The following is a 27,170-nucleotide window of genomic DNA, read 5'->3' on the forward strand; positions in this document are numbered from 1 at the left end:
TCATAGTTTACTTAGATATTTCTACAATAATTTTTGACCCAGATTTTATTTTCTTATAAGGCAGCACTGATTTTAAACATAGGCAGAACTATAGTTTTTCTAGTGTTAAGAAAAATAATCTTCTCAAAAACTAAGAGTTTTATCATAAATGGGATTGAATTTTATCAGATACTTTTTCTGAATCTATTGAGATTATCATAGATTTCTCTTTTAATGTCATAAAATGTGTTTATGGGAAACCCAACTTGATTATAGCAAATTTTTTTGTTTAGATTCTCTTGGATTTATATTGCTAATGAAATTTTGCTCAAGATTTAGAGTCTCGAGTGAAATGGGCCTATATTTTTCTTCTTATGATGTCTTTGTATGGTTTTGGTCTCAATTAATTGAGACACATTCTATCTTGTCTCTATTATCTGGAAATGTTTATGCAAAATTGGGATGATTTTTTTTTGAAAATAACAACTTTGCTGTAAAACTATTATGTCCAGATATTCCTTTTGAGCAATATGTTCAAAGTTTATTTTAATTTTTTTCAATAATCCAAACTGTTAAAATTATTAATTACTTCTTCAGTCAGTTCTACTAAATAATATTTTCCAAGAAATTTGTACATTATGTCTAAGCATTCACAATCCTTGGCAAATTGTTATAAGTAATATCTCTTATTATCTTTTTTATTGTGGTACAAATGTACATAACAAAATTTGTTGTACACATTTTAAACTATACAATTCAGTGGCACAAAGGAGATTTACAGTGTTGTGCAACCATCATTATTATTTATTTCTGGAACTTTTTCATCATCCCAAACAGAAACTGCATGTATTAAACAATAGCTACCCATCTTTCTCTTCCCCTGTATGTGTGTGTAATCAGTTTTTTCTAAATACAATATCATGTTCTTTGTGAACAAAGATCATTTTACTTATTCTTTTCTGATTTGGATGACCTGTTTCTTTTTCTTGCCTAATTGCTCTGGCTTGGCCTTTCATTTCTATATTGATTAGAAATGGTAAGAGCAGTCATCCTTGTTCTTGATAATAGAGGAAAAACATCTTTTAAATCTCAACTTGCACTTTAGTTATATCCTCATTTCACTTAAAATATTATTTATTTATTTATTCTTCCTCCTTTAAAATCAATCTTGCCACCAGTAACTTCTTTTCTACTTTCTGTCTGTATGAATTTGACTAATTTGGTACCTCTTATGAGTGGAATTATACAATATTTGCTCTTTTCTCTCTGAGCTATTTCACTTAGCATAATGATTTCAAGATTCATCCATGTAGTAGCATGTATCAGAATTTTATTTCTTTTTAAGACCTTATAACATTCTGTTACATGTATACCATATTGTATTTATCAATTCATCTGGCTGATGGACATTTATGTTATTTCCACCTTTTGGCTACTGTGAACAATGCTGGCAGGAACATTTGTGTGTAAATATCTGTTTAAGTCTCCGCTTTTAATTCTTGTTGGTACATATCTAAAGGTCAAATTGCTGGTCATATGATAATTCTATGTTTAACTTTTTGAGAAACTGTCATACTGTTTTCCACAATTGCTACATCATTTCACTTCTCTCGTGGCAATGCATTAGGCTTCCAATTTCTCCACATCCTCACCAACACTTGGTATTTTCTTTTCTTTTCTTAATAGTCATCTTTATGAGTGTGAAGAGGTATCTCATTGTGGTTTAGATTTATATTTCCCTAATGACTAATAATGTTGAGCATCTTTTCATGTGCTTATTTGAAACTGACATATATTCTTTCAAAAAATGTTTATTCAAGTCTTTTTTAAAAAATTAGGATGTTATTGTTGAGTTGTAGGAGTTTCTTAGAATGTAGTCTGGATATTATCTCTCAGATATATGATTTGCAAATAGTTTTTCCCATTCTATAGGTTGCTTTTTTCACTCTCTTGATAGTATTCTTTGATGTACAAGGTTTTAAATTTTGAAATTTTGATGAAGCCTATTTTACTTATTCTTTCTGTTGCCTGTGATTATGGTATCATATCCAAGAAATCATCACTAAACCCAATATCATAAAGATTTTCCCTTATGATTTTTCTGAGAATTTCATACTTTTATTTATTTATTTATTTTTTAGTTCTTTAATCCATCTTGAGTTAATTTTGGTATATTGTATAAGATAAGGGTCCAAATTTGTTCTTTTGCATGTGGATGTCTGATTTCCTCAATACCATTTATTAAAAAGACTATCCTTTGCATTAAATGGTCTTGGTATCTTTGTCAAAATCATTTGACTAAATATTGAAGAGTTTATTTCTGGGCTTTTGATTCTACTCCATTGGTCTATATGTCTGTCTTTATACCACACTGTTTTGATTACTGTCATTTACTTGTTAAGTTTTGAAATCTGGAAGTGTGAGTCCTCCAACTTTGGTTTTCCAAGATTGTTTTTGCTATTTGGGGGCCCTTGAGATTTCACAGAAATTTTAGTATGCAATTTTTCTGCAAAAAATGCTGTTAGAATTTTAATAGAGATTGAATTGGATTTGTATATCATTTTGGATACTATTGTCATTTTAATGATATTAAGTCTTTTCATTAATTATTATGGGATGTCTTTCTATTTATTTATGTCTTTGTTGATTTATTTCAGCACTTTTTTTTAGTTTTTGGCATAAGTCTTTTGTTTCCTTGGTTAAATTTATTACTAAGTATTTCATTTTTTTATTGTTATTGTAAATGAAATCAGTTCCTTCATTTCCATTTCAGAATGTTCATTGTTAGTGTATGAAGATGTAACTTACTTTTGTATGTTGGTTTTGTATTGTGCAACTTTACTGAATTCATTTATTGGCTCTAATAGCTGTGTATGTATGCGTGTAACCTCATTTTTTTCTAAATATGATATCATGCCTTTATGAACAAAGATCATTTTACTTATTCTTTTCTGATTTGGATGACCTGTTTCTTTTTCTTGGCTAATTGCTCTGGCTAGACCTGCCATTTCTATGTTGAACAGAAGTGGTAAGAGCAGTCATCCTTGTTCCTGATAATAGAGGAAAAACATCTTTTAAATCTCAACTTATGCTTTAGTTATATCCTCATTTCATTTAAAATATTATTTATTTATTCTTCCTCCTTTAAAATCAATCTCAGCACAAACATGTCTATCTTGTAAATTTAAAAAATAATAAAACAATTTTTAGCTTGTGGATCTTCTCATATTGTTTTTTTCTTTCACTGATTTATGCTTTTATTTTATTATCTGTTCTACTTTCTTTGGATTTTTTGGGTTATTTTTCTAGCTTCTTATGAATAATAGTTAATTTATCAAATATCAAAATTTTATCTATTTTTTTCATATAATTTAAGGGTATAAATTTTCTTTAAAGCATTGTTTTGTCATATCCCAGTAGTTTATGTGTGTTTTCAGTAGCATCTTTTATTTTTAAATTTTAGTGTTTATTTTTAAATATAGCATTTTTATTTACCCTTGAGTTATTTAAAAATTTCCAAATAATTTGGAAATTAGGGACTATAAGAAACGGATTAAAAGTTTCTTTTGGCTAAGTTCATAATGAATATTTGTATATGTGTCATTTGTACTTAAGAAAATTGTATATTCTCTAATCTTTGGATGTAGAACTATATACATGTCTATTAGGGCAAGCTTTTTGTTTTATTTTTCAAATTTTGTTTGACATTGCTGAATTTTTTTTGTCTGCTTGACTTTTTAAAAATGAGAAATGTTGAAATTTCCTACTGCGTTGGTAGATTTATTAATTTCTCTGTAGTTCAAACCAGTTTGTTTCACGTATTTTGAGGTTATTTTATTAGGTGCGTGCATGTTTATAATTGCTGGAGATTAGAACTCTTTATTACTATATAGTGACTCTCTCAATCCTTAATACTTTTTCTAATTTTAAAAATGATTTCCTCTGATATTAATAGGTACATAAGTTTTCCTATGATTTCCATTGTGTGTTCTTTTACTACATAGGTTTGTCTCTTGTAAACTATCTAAATATCTAAATATCTAAATATGGTTTTCTTACCTAAACTGTTAAACTTTTGGCTGAGGACTTTGACTTATATATATGATTATTATTATTGATTTATTTTCATTTTTTCCTTATCTCAATTTATTAAGTGTGTCCCATATTTTAATATGTTGCTTTTTACTATTTTTTTAAAAAAACCGCTTTCACATTCTTTAGGTTTTTTACTACTTCATCCAATCACACTGATACTATCTAGGAATAAATACTGATTTATATGGTTACGTATTTCACTTTATCTTTGACCTTGGTCCTTTTCATCTTTTTTATGCCACAGCCACTTTACCAAGATATATGATCATTTTATTTCATATTTTTGAAGCATATTTTTAAAATATCTCCTATTTAGATACTTCATCCAATACTATTTTTAATGATAGTCTTTTTGGGTAAATATTTTTTAAGTATTTTATGCCTCTAAGAATATTTTTCTTATGGTCTAATACATTAATGATATTTGGGCTAGTTATAGTATTTTACTTTCTTATATTTTAACATTTAAAAATAATGATTCACTTGCTTCTTTTATCTAATTTAGCTTTTGAAAAATCTTGTTAATCAGATTCTTGTTATTTTAGTCATAATCTTCTTTTTACTGTTTAGGCTTTTAGATTTTTATCTTTATCATTTGTTCTTACATTTAATATAAGGCATAGGTTTTTCTTTTTTTCTTTGGCATTCTATAAGCCCTTTGATTTTTAAATCAAAATAAAATAATGATAAAACAAGATTAAAAATAAAAGACTTTATTCTTTTATTTCATGTTAATTCTAAGAAATGTTATCTCCATTATTTCTTAAAATATTTTCTTCCCTCAAATTTTATTTTTCTTTCTCTGAGACAGATAGTATCTGTATTCGAGTTCTAATAATTCTATCTTACATACTGATTAGATTTTCTTTCATATATTCTAGTTCTTGGTCCATTTCTTTTCTTGAGAGATCAATTTAGTTTTATAATTTACTAATTCTTTCATTTTTCACTTAGTATATTCATTATGCTGTTTTTTCATTCTACAGATTTCTTTTATTAAAATATATATTTTCAAACATATTTCTGCTTGATCACTTTGGCCATTTTTATGTTTACTTGCTCTTATTTCATATTATAAGTTATTATAAATATCTTATTTTATTTTAAAATTTTTTCAGGAGATTTTTTTTTTTAAGTTTATTGGGATAACATTGGTTAATACAATTATATAATTTTCTGGTGTATTATCATTTGACATCTGTATATTCTCTTATGCATTTACCACCCAAAGTCCAGTTTCCTTCATCTACCATATATTTGATCTCCTTTGCCCACTTAACCTTCCCCCTATATCCCTATATTTGACTCCTTTTACCCCAACTACCTCCCCGCTCTTCCCCCACCCCACTAGTAACCACTAGTCTATAGTCCTCCAGTAACCACTAACCTATAGTCCATATCCATGAGTTTCTGATTGTCTGTCCTGTTCATTTGTTGTTTTTAGGTTTATATCCCACATATAAGTGATATTATGTGATTTTTCACTTTTTCTGTCTGGCTTATTTCACTTAGGATGATTATCTCGAGGTCCATCCATATTGTCACAAATGGCAGTATTTCATCTCTTCTTCTGGCTGAGTAATATTACATTGTATATATGTGCCACAGCTTCTTTAGCCAATCATTTATCAGAGGACACTTTGATTGCTTCCATGTCCTGGCCACTGTGAATAATGCTGCTATGAACATCGGTGTGCAAATATCTTTTCAAATATGAGTTTTCAAATCTTTGGAGTAAATACCCAGTAGAGGGATCGCTGGATTCTATGGTAGATCAATTCTTAGTTTTTTGAGGAAACTCCATACTGTTTTCCATAATGGTTGTACCAATTTGCAGTCCCACTAGTGGTGTATGAGGGTTCCTTTTTCTCTGCATCCTCTCCAAGATTTGTTATTACTTGTCCTGTTGATTGTAGCCATTCTAACATGTGTGAGATGGTATCTCATTGTGGTTTTGATTTGCATTTCCCTAATAGCTAGCGATGTTGAGCATCTCTTCATATATTTGTTGGCCATTTGTATGTCCTCTAGGGAGAAGGGTCTGTTCAGGTCCTCTATACATTTTTTGAGTGGATCCTTTGTATTTTTGTTGTTATTGAGTCATATGAGTTCTTTGTATATTTTGGGTATTAGGCCCTTATCGGAGGTGTTGCTTGCAAATATATTTTCCCATTTGGATGGTTCTCTCTTTATCTTGTTGACGATTTCTTTTGCTGAGCAGAAGATTTTAGTTTGATGTAGTCCCATTTGTTATTTTAGCTCTTACTTTCCTTGCCTTTGAGGTCAAATTCGTAAAATCCTCTTTAAGTCCAAGGTTCTTGATTTTTCATTTCTATGTTTTCTTCTATGTATTTTATTGTTTCAGGTCTTATATTCAGGTTTTTAATTCATTTTGAGTTAATTTTGGTGTGTAGTGATAGACAACAGTCTAATTTCATTCTTTTGCAGATGACCTTCCAATTTTTTCGGCACCATTTATTGAAGACTTTCCTTTCCCTACTGTAAGTTTTTGGCTTTATAGTTAAAAATTATTTGCCCATATAAATATGGGTTTACTTCTGTACTCTTGATTCTGTTCCACTGATCTGTATATCTGTTTTGCTGCCAATACTATGCCATTTTGATTACTGTCGCTTTGTAGTATAATGTGAAGACAGGCAGAGTGATGCCTCCAGCTTCGTTCTTTTTTCTCAGGATGGCTTTGGCAGTTTGGGGTCTTTTGTGCTTCCATACAAATCTGATGATTTTTTGTTCTATTTCTTTAAAAAATGCCAATGAGATTTTGATGGAGATTTCATTAAATCTGTATAATGCTTTGGATAATAAGGTCATTTTACCTATGTTGATTCTTCCATTCCAAGAACACGTAATATCTTTCCATTACTTTGTATCTTCTTCGATTTCTTTTAATAGGGTCTTGTAGTTTCATTATATAGGTCCTTCACATGTTTCATTAAATTAATTCCTAGATATTTTATTCTTTTTGTTGTAGTTGCAAAATGAATTATTTTCCCCACTTCTTTTTCTGATGCTTCATTATTAGAGTATAGAAACTGTATAGATTTTTGAACGTTGATTTTGTATCCAGAGACTTTACTGCATATGCTTATTGTTTCTAGTAGTGTTCTTGTGGGGTCTTTAGGGTTTTCTATATAGAGAATCATGTCATCTGGAAATAGTGACAGTTTGACTTCTTCGTTTTCTATTTGGATGCCTTTCATATCTTTCTCTTGTCTGATTGCACTCGCTAGCACCTCCAATGTTATATTGAATAACAGTGGTGATAGTGGACAGCCTCGTCTTGTTCCTGATCATAGAGGGAAGGTTTTTAGTTTTTCACTATTAAGCATAATGTTGCTTGAGGGTTTGTCATAGATGGCCTTTATTACGTTAAGGTGTTTTCCTTTTATATTGATTTTGTTGTGTTTTGATCATAAAAGGATGCTGTATTTTGTTGAAGGCTTTTTCTGCATCTATCGATATGGTCATATGATTCTTATTTTTTAATTTGTTTATGAGGTGTATCACATTAATCGATTTGCATATATTGTACCATCCCTGTGTCTCTGGGATGAAGCCCACTTGATCACGGTGTATAATCTTTTTAATATGTTGCTGTATTCAGTTCACTATTATTTTATTTAGGATTTTTGCATCTGTGTTCATGAGAAATATTGGTCTGTAGTTTTCTTTTTTTGTGTTATCTTTACCAGGTTTTGGTATCAGAGTAATATTGGCCTTATAAGATGAGTTGGGAAGTATTGCCTCCTCTTCGATTTTTTGGAAGAGTTTGAGGAGAATAGGTATTCTTTGGATGTTTGATAGAATTCACTGATGAAGCCATCTAGTCCTGGACTTTTACTTTTTGGTAGGTTTTTGATGATTGTTTCAATTTCTATGCTGCTGATCAGTCTATTTAGATTTTCCAGTTCTTGATTCAGTCTAGGAAGGTTGTATTTTTCTAAGTACTAGTCCATTTCTTTTAGGTTATTAAATTTGGTGTTATATACTTTTCCATAGTATTCTTGTATGATCCTTTGTATTTCTGTGACGTCAGTCATAATTTCCCCTCTTTCATTCCTGATTTTGTTTATTTCTGTCCTTTCTCTTTTTCTTTAGTGAGTCTAGCCAAGGTTTTGTTTAATTTATTAACCTTCTCATAGAACCAGCTTTTTGTTGTGTTATTTTTTCTACCTTTTTTTTTTGTTTTCAATTTCATTTATTTTTGCTCTAATTTTGATTATTTCTTTCCTTCTGCTGACTTTACGCTTCATTTGTTCTTCCTTTTCTAGTTTAAAGATGAAGTGTTAGTTGTTTATTTAGACTTGTTCTTGTGTTTAGAGGTAGGCCTGTTTATATGAACTTTCCTCTTATGACTACTTTTGCCATGTCCCAAAAGTTTTGATATGTTGTACTATCATTATCATTCATTTCTATGTATCTCATGATCTCTCTTTTTATTTCTTTTCCGACCCAGTTATTCTTCAGTACATGCTGTTTAATCTGCATGTATTTGTGGTTCTTCCTCATTTCTTTCTGCAGTTGATCTCTAGTTTCAAAGCATTATGATCAGAGAATATGGTTGGTATGATTTCAACCTTCTTATATTTGTTGAGGCTATTTCTGTGTCCCAGTATGTGGTCGATTCTTGAGAATGTTTCATGTGCACTAGAGAAGAATGTATAAGCATTCTTCTGTAAATATAAATTATGACCAGTTGTTCTAATGTGTCATTTAAGGATGTTATTTTCTTATTGATTTTCTATTTGGATGATCTGTCCATATCTGACAGTGGGGTATTTAGGTCCCCTACTATGATGGTGTTTCAATCTGTTTCTCTCTTTAGTTCTGTTAGTAATTGCTTTACATATTTCGGGGCTCCCTGATTGGGAGCATAGATATTAATAAGTGTTATGTCTTCTTGGTGCATAATTCCTTTATCATTATGAAGTTTTCCACAGTATCTTTCTTTACCTTTTTTATTTTGAAGTCTATTTCGTCCGATATTAGTACCACTACTCCTGCTTTTCTCTGAGTGCCATTTGCTTGAAATATCATTTTCCACCTTTTCACTTTGAGTCTGTATTTGTCTTTGGAGCTGAGATGTGTCTCCTGGAGGCAGCATTTAGTAGAGTTTTATTTTTGATCCGTTCTGCAACTCCGTGCCTTTTTATTAGTGAGTTCAGTCCATTTACATTTAGAGTGATTATTGAAATATGAGGTCTTCCTATAGCTCTTTTATCTTTTGCTTTCTGGTAGCTCGGTGTTTCAATTGCTTCCTTGTCATTATGTTTCTATTTTCTTTATTTTGGTTGGCTTTTGTGGGTTTTGCTTCTGGTTCTTCTTGTTTTATGTTATATACTTCAGTTCTGAATCTTTGGTGTGTGGTTACAATTACGAATATGTAAAGGATAGTTATCTATCTATCTATCTATCTACAGTTGTCCATTTTCTTCTGCGCGTGCCTTATCTCCATTCCCATTTGTAAATTTGGAACTTTAATTTTTCCCCTTTTCTGTCTTCGTTATTTCAATTTGTCCCTATTTATCATGAACGTTCATTTCTATCTTGATATAACAATTATTTTCTCATTATTTAAGCTTATAATGCCCTGTTCTTAGTAAGGGTGGCACTCCTCTGCTTCTATTTGCCTGATAGTCACTTTACTCCTAATTATGTTGTTTTTTTTTTTTTTTTTGTCATTTTGTTTTAGGTGAGCTGACCCCTTTCAGTATTTCCTGTAGGGCAGGCCTCATAGCGGAGAATTTCCTCAATTTTTGTATATCTAAAAAGGTCTTAATTTCTCCTTCATATCTAAAGGAAAGTTTAGCTGGGTATATTATTCTAAGCTGGTAGTTCCTTTCACTTAATAGTTTAAATATTTGATTCCGTTCCTTTCTGGCATTTAAGATTTGCATTGAGAAGTCCAAGGGTAATTTAATGGGTTTACCTTTATAAGTTATCTTTTTTTTTCCCTTCCTGGCTGTCCTGAGAATTTCGTCTTTGTCATTGATTTTTGAAACTTTTAGTACACTGTGTCTTGGTGAAAGCCTTTTTGTGTTGAAATAGTTGAGTATTCTGCTGACTTCTTGAATTCCAAGCTCCAGTTCATTCCTTAGATTTGGGAAATTCTTGTCCACTATTTTTCTGAAAATGCTTTCTTATCCCTGCTCCTTTTTCTTGCCTTCGATAATACCCATTATGCTTATGTTTCCTCTTCCGATGGTATCAGCTAGTTCTTGAATATCTCTTTCATTATTTTTCATTCTTCGGTTTCTCTCTTCTTCCTTCCGATTATTTCTAGACTGATCCTTTCCTCCATTTGGTCGACTCTATTTTCCAAGCTTGCTATTTCATTTTGCAGTTCTTGCAGTGTGGTTTATTTTTTTATTTTTATTTATTTATTTTTATTTCCAGAAGATCTATTCTGTTCTTTTTGATAGTTTCATTTTTTTTTGCTCTACTCATCTAGTTGTTTTTTCAATTTCTGAAATTGTTGATATGACTCATTTCAGAACTCACTGAGTTTTTTCAGAAATACTATCCTGAATTCTGTCATTTAAGTTGGATATTTTTATGTCTGTAAGCTTATTTTCTGGAGATTTTTCTCTTTCTTTCTGAGATGCCTTGTCACCTTGGTTGTTCATGGTGTTTAATGGACTATTTCTCTGTCTGGGCATTAATGGAAATGTATTCTGCTTTTTTTCCAGAAGGAAGATTCATTATATAAAGATCTCTCTTTAGCCTGTTGCAAAGAAAGCACTTTTCTTTTGGTTTCCAGTAGGTGGCGTCTAAGCCTCTTGCATTCCTGCTTTACATATAGCTTTAAAATGACTTTTTAAATTTTCTGATAGATATTTAATCATGCTCGCTACCCTCAGTTACAGTCCCTGTCAGTGTTAGCAACAATTTTGGTGGCATTTGCTCAGATTCCCCTGGGGCTCTGCAGTGTTCTGTCTTGGAGGGTATGGGGGGATGGACCCTCTGGTTGGGGGTTGGGGACTGTGGCTCAGCCTAGGTTTTGCAATCACAGTCGGTAAAAATCAACTGTTGTTTCTCTGCTGGCCGCTTCTCTGCTTTCTGCCCTGATGACTGGGCACTGCAGCCAGCCTGCTACTGGGAGTTCACAACTTCCCCAGGCAGAGCTGTTCAGGGAACTTGCTGCACGAACTCGCTGCTCCTTCTCCCCTCCCTGTTCTCCTGCAGGGAGCTCCAGTGGCTGTGAGAGGCAGTTTCTTAATTTGTTCCAATCCAATGCTCGACACCCAGGTTTCTGACCTGTGGTAGCTCTTATGAGCAGATCCCATGCTCAGATGTGCTGGTGTGCAGTTTGGGTGTTTTTTGTTGAGTTTTAGATGTTCAGCTTATTGTTGTTTCAAGGGGAGAGATCTGGGGATGTCTCTCACTCTGCCATGTTTCCAAAGCTCTTTTATTTATTTTAAAATGGATTTGGCTAATTTACGAAACTTGGTTTTATGTACTATTTTATTTATTTATTTTTATTTTTGCTTTTGATATTATTTTTTAACACTGCATGTTGCTCACTTTTGATATAGTTATTTTACAGAAATGTTTTGATATTTAGACCTGTGAGCTTGTTTTCTTCAGGGAATATTGGCTCTTGTGAAAGGCAATATATATCTGAGAAGAACAGATCCCAATCCATTTCAATCTCTATGATATCAGTAGTGGATATGTAAATAAAATCTAAGGTAGAGAACCTTAAACAACAGGAACCACTGTCAATCAGTCTCATCCCAAAGCAACTTCTTAGATCAGGGTTTGTGTTTTTTATCAGCAAAAGGTTCTGTCTTAAGGAGCATGTTCTATATTGCTGAAAGAATTTATGATAAATTTTTTATTAAAAATCTTTAAATTTTGTAACTTGTTAATAATAACATGTTTTTCTATTGCCATGTCAAAGGTTTTGCTTTGCTCAAAAAGCAATGTTTTTTTTTTTAACTGGAATAATAAATATTTCTTCATAAAATATCTATCCATTTGCCAACTAATCTACAAAATAAAAGTAACACTTAGACCTTATTACCTAAGTGAATTATATCTTTGAGAAAAGTAGATATAATTTTGTTTTGTAAACCCTTTTAGATGTATATGTAATCTTTACATTCTAACATTGTACTCTTATATCTTTTAATGGAAAAAAGGCACTTTAGATTACGTGAAGTGTATTATACTTTAAAATTCAAACCGATTGTCTAATGATATTCAAAAAGTGATTAGCCATTTACATGAAATAGAGTAGTACCTACAGCATAAAATTAAATAGGATATTAATCATGTGCTTTAGGGAATAAATTAGACAATAACCAAGGTCAGGAAAAGATGTAATATATCTATGGTTAAGCAGGATTAGATTCATTATCAGAATTCCAGCCCCATTTTTAAGGAAAAAACATTGGGTATAATTCGATCAGGTAATATGGGACCCAGCAAAATGATAGGAACTTATCACTTTATTGTTGCAGCGTATATGTAATATGGCTTCTTTCTTCTTAAACATTTCTGCATTGAAAGCCATCTGAATCGAAAGCCTTCAAAGAAAAGTGCTCTTTCCCTAGTTTCTTTCCCTTCCTTCTTCTTAATCCCTTTTTGTTCATCATGACCATTAAGTTTCTCAAAGGCACGGTGTAAATGTACAATTCAGGCTGATGATGCTTCAGCTTATAACTAACACAATTTAAAAAAAAGAGCTTGGAAACTTTTCACTTTACAAATATGACTAAATGACTCACATTTTAGGGAAATATCTGCTTTTAGAATTTCTTCCTAATGTATTGTTCTAATACTAACATTCATTGTCTATCCCATCTGATCAACTTTGTTCCTATTTTTCAGATGAGGAAATTGAGAAGGAATACATTCCCTACCTAAGTAGCTTCCTTCCAAGATCCATGAAGTAAAGCATACATTTAAAACAATGAGTTTATATACAATAAAGATGAGGAGTTCTAATAAGAGTAAATAGTAGAAAAACACTATTGAAAATATACATTAGAATACAATATGCATTCTATAATGTCTCTATTGATATGCATAGCCATTTATATATTGGCCTGATTTCCACTGTACTTTCAAGGATTTTTTTCCCCTCAGACATATACAATAATTATTACATGTAGTTTAATGGATTATATTGTAAGAAATTAATTTTGATTTTCTTATGTCCTTCACATGTATTTCCAGTCTGTTTTTGTAAGTATAAAAAAAAAAAGTTCCCTTAGTTTGAATTGAAGTTTTTCAGAAAGCGAGAATAAGGAATTGGTGTCTCTCTAATAATATGGTTATAGCTTTGTATGATTATTTGTATTGTTTCTGGCCCTTAAGGAAAGAAAAAAGTTACTATTTATTCAGTTCTTGGTTTACTGCTCAGAAATGAAATAAAGATATTTAGAATGAAAATATTTCAAATGTTTAAGTTATACTTTTAAATGTAGTTTGTTCTGTCTGGCATAATGAATATTAACTTGAATTATGAGTATTATTTAAGTTTGATTTTATTAGGAGATCAAATCAATAAGCTCATTTTAAATAATAAATTGGTACAATTTTAGATTGTGTATAAAATAGCATAGCTTTCTGAAAAATTGTTCCCAACAGCAACTTCAAGAATTGTGATGTTGCTATAATTAGATGTACTCTATGGCTACTAGAGGCAAAAGTAGTTTTAGACTACTTTTGGTTACCAGCTAGAATATTTATAATAATCTAGAACAGTAAGCGTACAATGAGAAAAAGTATGCCTTTCAAGGAGGAAAGAAAGTTTTTCACTTAACAGTGTAAAATGTCTTGACTGTGAGTTGCTGTCAGACTGATGATATTAAGGTTTCCAAAATGTTCAATCATTACATCTAATTTATGATATGCAATAAACTTCCCAGCTTTGCTAATATGTATATTGATTTTTTCATAAAGATATTTTTAAACTTATTCATTTTAACTAGGTAATGTGCTAGATCAAACTTCTGTAATTTGTAAATATTCATCAGAATTTTCCTTCATGAATAAACTAATTTCTTTTTTTTGGCTTAAATACAAATAGCTTTTTTAAATACATCCACAAGCATTCCATATTAATTTTAAAAAGTCAGTACATACTCACTACTATTTAAAATTAAAAGGCTATATATTACAAATTATTATTAAAGTGGCAAATTTAAAATATACAACTAAATATATCAATGCCCACAGAAGGTTTAATTGACCTTTTCTTTCTTTTTCCTCTAAAGTTATCTGGAAGTATTTTGGATGTGTATAGTGGTGAGCAGGAGATTTCACCAGTTAATATGGGCCTTACAAGTGCTTCCTGTCCAAGTAGTCTGCCATTGAAAAGAGAAACTACAGGTAATATTGCTTTTATGGTTTTATTCTTTTAAAAATCAACTACATAAGATATGACTGACATATATTACTAAGCTAAATAGAATTTTTAAAATATTATCAAAATTGTCAGTTAAAGTGGGAGACACTTAAAGAGTAAATCCATCCTTTATTTTTTTCTATGTCAACCAAGCAGTAAGTTAATATAACTTATAGCTACACTGAATTAATACATTACTTTAGAAACTGAGCAGATACACATATATGCCTGCTCTCTCTATATATGGATGGAGGGATGGATAGATAGATTAGATAGATAGATAGATAGATAGATAGATAGATAGATAGATGGATAGATAGATAGATATAGATATGACAATGTAACTAAGTTCTTAAGTTCATTTTGATACAAAATAGATGCAATTTATTAACATGATTGAAAATAATAGATTAATAGATTAGAAATAATTAGCCCTCTTTGTATGTAGAATTTGATATAAAACAAAGAACTAAATATTCCCTTAGCTTGCTTTAGAAATTTAATGATACATTTAACTTTCTCAAGTGGGTAAAACCCCCTGTTTTCAGTAGTATTTTTCAAAATTGTTACAACTCAAAGGAATTATAGGGTCACTGTCAAGTTCCTTCAAAATAGAACTGAGGAAATCAGAGATCAGAGGAGTTGTTTTTCCAAAATTATACAGTTGAGTAGAGGAAGAAATGGATTAAAATAAAGATTTATAAGCCCAGTGTTAGTTCTATAGGAATAAAATAAAATTCAGTTGAAATTTTTGTAACACATTTTTAGTTTGGAGCCCAAACATTGGTCTTTAATGATTTTTACACAGTTAATATTAACATTTTTAGTAAATGCAATATGTTCATTCTTGGACTCTAATCAACTCAAAAAAGTCTGTGCAGTCAAATAATTTAGATTAAAATTAATGAATTAGTTTCGAATAAGCAAATTTAAATAAATGTATTTTTATGTTACCTATTTTAAAAACTAGATTAATTCAAGGAACACAGTGTTAATTATCTGTTGCTATCTAACAAATTACCCCAAAACAACAGCTTGAATAAACACTTATCTTATATAATCTCTATGAGTCAGGAATTCAGGAGTGCCTTATAAAATTGGTTTTGGCTCAGAGTCTCTCATAAGGCTGTAGTCAAAATATTGGCCAGAGATACAGACATTTGATACTTAATGGGCTAGAAGATGTTTCCAAGGTGGTTTGCTCACAGAGCTTGCAAGTTACTGCTGCTTGTTGGCAAGTGAACCATCCTTGGTTCTTTTCCAGGTGGACCTCTCCATAGGGCTGCTCATGTGTCCTCATGACTTGACTACTAGTGATCCAAGAGATACCAAAATAAAAACTGAAAATTTCTTTTATGACCTAGTCTTGGAAGCCACACTCATCATTTCCACAATATTTTATTAGTTTTATAGGTCTGCCCTATTCTATATGGGAGGGAACTATTAAGGGTGTGAATACCATAAGTGATAATCATTGTGGGCCATATTGGAAGCTATCATGCATGCTCACAACCACATAGCACATAAAGTGTCCTTTACTGGAAGTGTGAAACTGTTAGATAGGAATATCTGAGAAATGTAGTTAGTTCCCACTCCTAGCATGTAGAAATCATAATTATTTATGAAAAATATAGGTTGCAAAAATTTAGGTTAGAATAATTTTGAATAATCTCAAAATTCTGAAAATAATCATAATGATTGAGCAGTTTAATATTTGCTGTGCACTGTACCTCTTTTAATCATCACAATGATTACCAAGTAGATATTATAATATATTAATTTTATGGATGAGGAGCCATAACGCAGAGAATTTAAGTAATAGATCACATGTCTATTAAATGGAGGACGAGAATATAAATTCATGTTTTACTACTCAAAGCCTGAAAGATTTGCCATTGCCTCTTACTAATGAGTACTCTGCTCCAAATTTCTAAATATTTGCATTAAAATATTATTATGTCATTTGGAGCAAGTAGTATTGTATTTTCACCAAGTATTCCTGAATTATGTTTGTAGGAGGATGTAAAATTTAACTAAGTGCTGTTTCGATTATCTTCCTTTTGATCAGAAACTGATACTCGAGCTTTGGCAAAAGAGAGACAAAAAAAGGACAACCACAACCTCAGTGAGTATATTTTCCTTCTTTTTTTTTTAAAAACAAAATTAATTAATGCAAGAAGAAATGTGTGGAAGTTAAAATGTGTGGTTTTTCATTGTCACTCATAATTATTTTGAGGCCAGATGACCAAAATTAATAGCTCACTAGTTGAGCTGTTTTAAGAAATTTAAACAATGTGAATTCTCAGAAAATCTATACACTTCTACAAAGTGAAACATCTCAAATTCTCTTCTAGATCACTCTCTCTAGAAGGCTGCTCATGACAGTGATGAGTGCACTTAGTTACATTTAAACTTTATTGTGACTCATCGACTCAAAGGCTTAAAGAGATAAAAATGACTAGAAAATCTACACCATTTAGATAGCAAGAAACATTAACTTCAGGTTCTCATCTTTCTGTGTCAATCTGCTCCTCCCTTTCTAATGATAAGTTATCTAAAAAGTACTGCTTATGTTAGATTGCTGAATTCTGCCTGTGCAAAAAAATGTCTCTGATGCCATTCTGGGGTCAATTGAACTCTAATAACAGGTCATATGAGATGGAGAAACACAGCAAGAGAAGTAATTTAGCAGCAGTGTTGAGCTTAATAGTGTTTGGTCAAGTCTAAAGTGCTTAACTGTCTCAAGTGAGCTTGGCTAATTGAATGTGAAACCTTTTTGTTCTGGGAGCCAAATCAAAAAATAAGAGAATAATGAAATGAATGAAATGAATGAATGAATGAATGAGTGAATGAATAAAATATAAATGAAATTAAATATTAAAACTTTAGCGCTCTAAAACAAACCAGGAATTTTCTTACATACAATTAGCTCAAATTGATTCTACATGTACCTGTGAAAGCTGCATTTGTCTGTTCATAATGCACCTGCCTTTGTCACAGAATATTCAGTTTACTGACTATATAACTCTGAAGAAAGAGCTGACACAAGGTTATAACAATTCTTAGGGCAGTTGTGGAGAGGAATATGATACCAACAGTACTTAGTGGTAGAGCGGATAAGCTTTGGTCCAGATTATGGGGCAAGTAGAACATGAGTAGGGAGGCCTAATTATTATAGAAGGAATTAATACATCAAGGAATTATTGGATTCTCTCTTAGTTTTAACCTGCTTATTATTAGTATCCTTCCTTTTTTCTTCCTTCCTCTATGTCTGCAGCTTGAATAACAGTTCATTTAGTGTAAAGTATGAGGACTTGCTGATATGTCCATTAACAGTGTTTTCTAATCTAAATTCCCTTACTGAGTGATTGTGCTTTTTGGAGATATCGGTGTTAAAAAAATTAATATAACATTTTAAATATGATGAGTCTAGGACAACCCCTAAAATTTGTGAAGATCACAGCAAGAGATCTAAGTCCCACTTACCAGATGTCTAAATATTTAAAAGTTACAATTCAAGCTAGAAAGTGCTAAAGTAAGTATGCTTTATCCATCCTATGTACTGGAAGGCCAGGCGTGACTTTAGATTTCTTAGATCCTCGGAGTTCTAAGTGAGAATATCAGGGTGGGGCAATGCCAGCCACTTCACTTCTCTCCCCACTCTGTATTACCTTCTGTGTTGCCACTGGCTTCGAACATGAATGTGAGCAACTCATCACATACATTTAAGTTTCGAACACTTCTCTGTGAACAAATGCCCCTCATCCGCATCTTGGGACTAGGGGTGAGCACACTGGTGTCATGGTCGTCCCTCAGGAGGATGGACCTGGGAAGTGGCCTGCATAGGCTCTGGAAGTGGGCTCAGGGCATTTGGGAAGGTATTCCTCCTGTGAATTATCCAGAATGTAGCTTAGAAGGGCTTCCCTTGACCCTGTGACTGCCTTGCTCAGTGTGGAGAGTTGTGGTGAGAGATGGAAAAAGTGATTCCTCTTAAGTATGGGCTCAGGATAGGGCCCTCTTGCCTGAATCTAAGGACAAAAATGAATGAAATGAAAAAAACTTTGTGAAGAGTGAAACCACATATTGCATGAAATAACAGTAATTTCTTAAAATTTGTCTCCTTTACAAATAACTAGTCCTGGATATGAAAACATCGAGAAACCAAAGTTCTCATAATTAGATATTAAAAATGTATCAAGCACATTCTAAGAAAAGTAGAGTATGAATTTCCGATATTTTACATAAGGTGCATTTAAATAATAGATTTTGGAGAAATATAATAGGACAAAAACACTCCCTATTTTGAGATAAAATTGTGAATGTCCTTCATAGCTGTTCTTCATCATATTTAATAGTCTGTCTTATAGGGGAGAGTATATATGAACATAGAATTATTAATAAATTCTCATTGTGCAATATATATGTATTTATATCAGCTTTCCCTTTATTTTCTTTTAGATTTTTTATGTAGTTTCATTTTTTTAAATTACATTTACAGTGAAAATAGGATTGAAAAAGAAAAAAATAAACTCTGTTAAGAATCAATTATATTCTAATTTTAAAGGAATTCCAATACATTATTCCTGAAAGTCAAATATCTTCATGGTAAATTGCTTTGTAGAGTAGGTTTACTCTTTGTAGTCTTTCATGACTTTCCTTGTTTCTGGTAGCAGATCTTAATTTGCAAGCATGTATTGCTTAAGCATTTCCCCAAATTTTTGACATATGATATTCTTTTTCTTCATGAACTTTTTCTTCCTTCAATCCCTGGAATGCTTTAGAAATGATATCTTTTAAAAATATTATATATATGTTGTTGTTCTTGATACAGGAATAGAGTAGACTATAAGACTATTCTCTATAAGACTGCTCTTAGAGAAGGTTCATATAGGAAACTGTACTTTTTTGTGTATATGATATTTATTGAACATTTATTAGATGCACAAAATTTCCATAAGCAGGGAATGAATGGAAATGCAAACAGAGAAAACAATCTCTGAATCTCTTTCAGTAGTTTTCAAGGCGTGGCCCCTAGACAAACAGCATCAGCATCACTTGGAAGCTTGTTAGAAATGCAAATTCTTGGGCTTCAACCCAGGCATACTAAAATCAAAATCTCTATATGTAGAATACATATCTATTTCAACAATCCCTCCAGGTATGTCTGATGCACAGCAAAGTTTGAAATCCACCGCTCTATATTATTAAAAAATTTTTAACTAGAAAAATATATTTAGTCTAATCAACATATATTTGTTTAGCACCGCCTATATGCCAAGCTCCTTGGGGATACAAAAATGAGGAAAAAATGGTCACTGCTCTCAAGGAGGTTATACTCTAGTTGGACACACACACCTACTATGTGCTAAACTTTGTGTCAGAACTTCAAGGGATTATATAAGAAAAGTAAAGCATGGTGCAGACCTCAAAATCTATAATCCTTAAGGACTGACAAAATGCATATGTATCAAATAATGATCGAATAGAATATACATATATATACATATTTAAGTATGAGTAATATTATAGCATAAATATTATAGCATTTCAAAGACTAAGAACATGTTTTGGAAGAAAATGTTTTTAAAACACCGTGAATAATAGAATCATAATTCTAATATTGCTATTTTCAACTTTAGAATAAAACATATTTGAACTTTTATTTTGAGTACTCTTTTGACTAAAAGAAAATTTTTTGCTCATTGATTTTTAAAAATTAATAAGAAAGTTTATAGCTGACCAAAACTGAATTGTGCTTTAATGAGAACAATAAATAATATTTCTTTTTTAATAGTTGAAAGAAGAAGAAGGTATAATATTAATTACCGAATCAAGGAGCTTGGCACTCTTATTCCAAAGTCTAATGATCCGTGAGTTCAACAGTCATTTCTATCATAATGTTATGATTTCAATAGCCCCTTTCCTCCCCCAAAATGGGTGGGAGAACGACAGGGAGAGGAGAACTAATGACTAGGAAACTAAGCAGCTTATGGTAAAGGTAAGGCTACTTCTAGACTTATTTCTAAATATCTATTCAAGACTATTTGTTATTAAGCATCGTTTGTCACTAACACTTGTCTTTTTGAGCTATAAGAAATAATTATTTCTTCTCAGTTCATAATGGGTCTTTCTGTATAACATCAGTATTGACAAATGTAGTGGGAATGTCAAATGCTGTCTATGATGCTGGTATGCTCAATTTATGGTTTTAGTGATTCTCTCAATGTAACATTTATATGTACATGAAAATTGAATTGTTGAATTTTCAGAGGTTCCAAAATTCTGGAGACATTCGAGTAAACAAATGGAATTGTAAAAACATGCTGAGTGATGCCAACTAATAATTGGTTACTTTGATGAAATTTTTAGCCAGATTTTGGTGTCATATTCATACAAAATCAGTTAAACAAGATGTTTGAGGGTGTCAAGAAATAATTGATTAAATTATCAATTAAGAATGTTGAATATTTCTCAAAAATCATAAAAACATTTGTATGTAGCATCTAATCTGTAGCATTAATAATGACTTGAAATATGTTTCATTCAAACTAAGAATTGACCCCTCATCTATTATTCAGAAACAATGATATTTGATAAAGTGATATTTTTATGAAATTCAAAAATACCCTTTCCCTAAATCCAAATTTGCTAATTCATTCAGACAATTCAATAATTTGTAATAAAAGGAAATGTAATACTTATCTTCATGGGCATATTTGATAGAGAAGGCATCTAGAATAGCATGGCCTAAAGAGTGCTAAATGGAGAGTCTGCAGAGCTTAGTCTTAGTCTAGGCCCTATCAATAATGCTCAAATTTCTTAAAGTCAGTAAGCACGTAACTCTTTCTTTTAGCAGAGAAAATACTTATTTTCCTGGTATGATTTTTTTAACACTTAAAATACAAAATGCACATTTATTTACCAATCATGTGATGTAAAGCCAAGGCCTTTTTGTTTAATTTTTCTGTCTTACTTAGCTGTACTAAAATGTATAGTCTATTTTAATGTCTTTAAAATAAAACAGAAACTTAGACAACTTAAGTATAGATGGATTTTTTAAAAATGTTTACATCCTGATTTGTTGCAGCACTTTTTTTTTGCAGACATTTTAATTGAGTTTTTCCAAAACTTTTAATCTAACTTTCCTAAAATCAATAACTATTTTTTTATAAATCCTTTATTTTCATTCATATTTTATTAACTAACGTACTTACAATTTACTGATATTATCATAATAGTAAGTAAAAGGGCTTTAATTTAACAGCCTCTCATTAGTATATGCCACCACAGAATAACAGAAGTACCTGGGTGTATAAGAAAGCAGCCTAATAGTCTTTATTATCTACTTTGTTCTGACTATAGTCAGTGAGTGCCACAAAGAGAATGGAGAACATTAGTTTTTCCTGAAAGTAATTAAGTAAAGATCAGCTAAGAGAGCTTTTTCTATAACTGGTAAAACTAACTCACAGTACCAGGGCACAGTTTACGCAGAAAACAGATGAGACTGTAAGATTGGAATCTGGAACCTAACTGAATATCTTCAGATGTCACTATGCCTGTAAGACACCAATGGTATGACTGTGCTTCTACCAAAAAAAAAAAAAAAATCAAATAATATGAATGAGAACACTATGCAAATTATAAAGCTTATGTGAGAGATTATTACTCTCCATTTTTATAGATGCTTTGGTTATAAAAACCTCTTTTCTAGTTTTAGTTCACTAAACAAAAGATGACAAACTTTTCCCAAAAAGAGTCTGATAGTAAATATTTCAAGCTTTGTGGGTCATATAGTCTCTGTTGCAATTACTCAACTTTGCAATTACGACATGAAAGAAGACGTAGACAATATGTATATGAATGAGCATAACTGTGGCCAATGAAACTTTATTGACAAAAAAGAGACTGCAGCCTATAATTTGTCTACCCTTGATCTAGAATATGGAAAATCAATTTATTACATAATATATCTGAAAGGAATTATAATTTGGAAAACTTCATTTTAAGCATTCTTAAATATCTTTCTCTTCTTTACGGACCTCAGAAAGGGGGATTGTTGTTTATTTTAATTGTATTATATGTAGGTAAATTATATTTATTTTTTGTCTAATTGAAAACATTAATTAGTCAGATGTTGAATCTATATGTGAATCTGTCTACATACTATAGGTAGAAAATAAACTTCGCTGCCAGTTGTGGCATTCAAGACATTCGGTTACTAATTCTGTTTCAATATATTTTATCCTTTGGCTTGCTGTGGCCTCAGCTGTTACTTTAGTGTCCCTTTTTAGGGCTTACCAATGTGAGTCTCATGGATGAATCCAAAATGTAACTTCGTAAAATTGACTTCACTTGAGAAGGAAAGTATGGGCCTAAGGTGTAACCATTTACTCTATGAAATTATTTTAAATTCATTTATTGAATTTTTAGATGCTACTATGGATAATATAAAAGTTATAGAAAATGAAATTAATTGGAAAACAGTGTGGGGATAAAAATAGAGGAAGCAAGTTTTACATTGAAGAAATGTTATTACCATGTTATGGCAATAATGAAGTTAAAACGGATCAAAAAAAGCAAACATGATTTCAGGTTGAGTTTAACAAGTTTCAGACTGATTTGTTGAGTAGGTGACAACAACCATTAAAACATATAAAATCAGTTTCTCTTTTAAAAAATAAGAAAATATATCAGATTGTAAAATTGTCTAGTATGGAATTTTTCAAATTGTGCCATTAATGATCATGAAGTCAATCAAATGGGACAGATCCAGCATTTTTAAATAAAGAAGGAAGATTAGCATTAAAAAAATTTAAATTATAACATATTATGCTTAAGGATAGTAAGAACTTGTGAAAACTTTGTTATAATTTTATGACCTAAGAATTTACTGAGTCACAATAAAAAAATGTATTTCTTATGGCACATGCATTTGAAAAAGTGGGAGAGCCAAAGATTTTCAGAAAGATTACTTAACTAACTGAGGAGACTTGAGGTTCTTTTTCTAAACATGACCTGCAAATAGCAGGAACCTTGGAGTGGATGACCTCTAAGGACCTTTCTAGCTCATAATTAGAACAAACTTAGGGATTGGCTTAGGAAAGAAATCAAAACTAATACCTGAAGACATTTTAAATTATATAAAGTTGCCATTTTTATTTATCAAAAATATTCAGAAATTTGTATTTCTTTACTAAGTCAAAATAGTAAGATCAGAAGGAAAAATAATATAGTGGGAGGGCAACTAAAATGGCGTAGATGATAGAGGCTCTGTTCATCCCTCTGACAACCAAATCAAAGCTGTGATGGAAACAAGGAGCAGCAGCAAGGAAAAATCTCGTAGGATCTAGATGAACAAGCCATATAACTAGGGAGAAATCCAAGAAAGCATGCTGCAACGGCAGAAGGTAAGACGGAGCAAAGATGTGGGGCTGCCCAGTCTTGAGCCGCTGAGTGAGACAGAGGCAGAGGCAGTGGCAGAAGCCTCTTAAAGGGGCTGCATCCGTGAGCGGACTTTCGCAGTGATGGACTTGCTCGCTCTGAGAACTAATGCCGATTTGGCTGCGTGCAGCGGGTACCAGGGACTTACAGGGAGATATTGTTGGATTGAGAGCCAAGGCGAGACTCCCTCAGTACAGACGTGCTGGCAGTATCCATTGTTTCCTCTTGAGCCCTCCCCTTACCAATATGTGGGTCACAGAGCAGCCATAGCTGAGATGTCATCAAACTTGATAACAGAGGTTGCTCTGCCCAGAGGATTCCCTGAAAACTCACCTCTCCCAATTCGTGGCCCCACCCAAGCCACATCCAGGTGTATCCTCAGTGAGTCAGGTGCTCCTTGCTGAGCAGTGCCTAGACTCACACTGGAGAAAGCTGGACTTGTTTTCTGCAGTGGCTTTTTGAGGTAACTATAAGCATAGCATCTGTGGTTTGCTTCTTGAATCTTAACAGGTGGCCCCAGAGGGGCAGAGGCTAGGGCTAAATTTGGCCTGTAGCTGGACTCCTCTCAGGACTGTGACACTAGACACCTATTTCACAAATCCACACTAAGAACGGGAGATTTAGGACCTTTGCTTAGTACTTAGAAAAAGATAAGGAACGGTAGCCAGAATGGAAAGACAAGTAAGTAGAAACCATATGAGAGAACAGAACAGAGATCCAGAAATAATGGAGTCAAGTAATCTAACAGATACAGAGTTCAAAACACTGGTTATAAAGATGCTCAATGAACTTTTGAGAAGTGTAGATAAATTCAGTGAGAACTTCAACAAAGAGATAAAAAACAAAAATGGAAATGGAAATTAAAAAAGGGAACTAGTCTGAAATGAAGAACACATTATCTGAAATGAGAAGTATATTAAATGGAATAAACAAAGGAATAAACAAAGGGAATAAAGAAAAGGATCAAATAACCTATCTAGAGGATGGGAAAGCCAAGGACACTCAATCAGAATGGCAAGAAAAAAGATGCCAAGACTATAAAAATAATTTAAGGAGCATGTGGGACACTATTAAGGGTTGAAATATCCATCTAATTAGTGTACTTGAAGGAAAACAAGATATTGAACAGCTGTTTGAAGAAATTATGATGGAAAATTTCCCTAACCTGGTGAAGCAAATGGACATAACACTCCAAGAAGCTCAGAGAATCCCCAAAACCAGGGATCCAAAGAGGCCCACACCAAAACACATCATAATTAAAATACCAAAGGTTAAATACAAAGAAAGAATATTAAAAGCAGCAAGAGAAAATCAGATAGTTACTTATAAGGGAACTGATTTCTCAAAAGAAACTAGGGCTTGGCAAAAAATATTCAACATGATGAAAAACCAGGATCAATAACCAAGAATAATTTATCCAGCAAATCTATCCTTTAGAGTTGAAGGACAGATAAAGAGTTTCCCAGACAAAAATAAGCTAAAGGAATTTATCACCACCAAGCCAGTATTATAGAAAATGTTGGAGGGACTTCTTTAAGAAGAAAAAACATGTGTCGAAAACAGGAATGAAGAATGTTAACTGCTACATTCCTATCAACAAATACCTCAAATGAAAAAGAATTAAGTGCTCTAACCAAAAGATAGAGTGGATGAATGGAAAGGAAAACAAGACCCTTGCATGTTGCCTATGAGAGATTCACTTCAGGTTAAAAGATACACACAGACTAAAAGGAAGGGGATGGAAAAGAATATTGCCTTGATGGACCTAAAAGGTATTTAAGTCAGACAGAGAAAAATAAACAGTATGTGATTTCACTTATATATGGAATCAAAGGAATAAAAAGAACAAACTATCAAAAACAGACTCACAAATATAGTGGACAGAGGGGATGGAGGTTTGGGGGGCTGGGATAATAGGGTGAAGGGTTAAAGAAGTAAAAATCAGTAGCTGATAAATAGTCACGGGGATGGAGAGCATGGCATAGGGAATGCAATTAGCATTAATACATTGGCTAAGAGGAGGGTCAGGGGAGGGAGGAAGCAATTGAGGGGGCCGTTTTACAAACTATATAGATGTGTAACCAATGTACTACATACTTGAAACTAATTAAAATAAATAAATTAAAAAAATAATATAGTGAATAGCTATAGTTGAGATACCTAGGTTGAGAAAAAAAAACTACTAGATAATGATAATCTCCTGACCAATGGTAAAAAAAAAAAAAATTAATTAATAAACCAAACAAAACTAACAAACACAAAAAGTGAAGAACTTCTATAGATGCATGATAGTAATCTCTTTATATGTGCTTTTTATGAGTCATATTTATAAAAAAAATCGTAGTAGAAATATAAAATATTATCAGACCATGAATTATTCTATTGGTGCTATCAAATTACTTTTGTTTTTCTACTTCTTTATTTATAAAACACATTATAGTTTTCTTTTTACTAAATTGATCTTTTTTTCCCTATGGTCAGAAATTTCTCCTACTTTTATGTAAGAATGATAGTTGAGGTAGTAAATAAGACTAATAAGACTTTCTAATTTAGAAGTCATAATGTTGATTTAAGCAAGAAAAAATAAACCCGTCATGGTTTCTTCTTTCTTTTTTATGTTTTAATGCTTTTAAGTGGATGTGCACTCCTAAGATGACAACAGACTGTGCATTTTCCATAGTTTTGCCTGGCCACACTTCTACTCCAGTGTGTATATTTTTATTACCTGCTTTAACTCCAAGTGCATTCAAACTCCTCAAAAGTTTTAAGTTCTTAAAAGAACATTTTTTTTTTTTGTAAAAAAATGAAAAGTTATTTCTGGTCAAGATGGCAGAGTAGGTAAATGCTGTCCTTGCCTCTTCTTGATACCACATCAAAATTACAGCTAAACTACAGAACAACCATCACTGGAAATCGCGTGAGCTCTAACTGAACAAAAGTCTTACAACTAAGGAAATACAGAAGAAGCCATTTCAAGATTAGTTGGAGGGGTGGAGTTGCAAAACAAGCTGGTTTCACAACTGTGTGTGACACTTGAAAATCCAGAAAGATATCTAGGCTTTGGAGATCCCCAGGAGCAGCAAGAGGTCCCAGCCCCATGCCGAGCCACCCAGCCCAGGATTCCAGTCCCAGGAAGAAAAGTCATTACAAAATCTATATCTTAAAATTAGTGGATATTGTGATAAGTGAGACAGAGGGCTGTGAGAGTCCCAGGCATTCCTCTTAAGGGCCTGCACATGGACTTATTTATTGATGGACTCACTTGCTCTGGACTCTG

General features: G+C 32.1%; 1 protein-coding gene across 5 annotated transcripts in view; it reads left to right on the plus strand.

Moving 5' to 3' along the window:
• TFEC (transcription factor EC) overlaps nt 1-27,170 on the plus strand; it is a 193,888-nt gene that overhangs the window by 155,643 nt on the left and 11,075 nt on the right. For all 5 annotated transcript variants that reach the window (XM_039860747.1, XM_039860749.1, XM_039860750.1 and 2 more), the window contains 3 exons: nt 14,322-14,436; nt 16,521-16,577; nt 20,247-20,322. In XM_039860747.1, the coding sequence (XP_039716681.1) occupies nt 14,322-14,436; nt 16,521-16,577; nt 20,247-20,322 (248 nt within the window). The remainder of the gene's footprint in view (nt 1-14,321; nt 14,437-16,520; nt 16,578-20,246; nt 20,323-27,170) is intronic.

This window comes from Pteropus medius, unplaced genomic scaffold (assembly GCF_902729225.1).
Source record: "Pteropus medius unplaced genomic scaffold, Ma_sr-lr_union100, whole genome shotgun sequence".
Lineage (NCBI taxonomy): Eukaryota > Metazoa > Chordata > Mammalia > Chiroptera > Pteropodidae > Pteropus > Pteropus medius.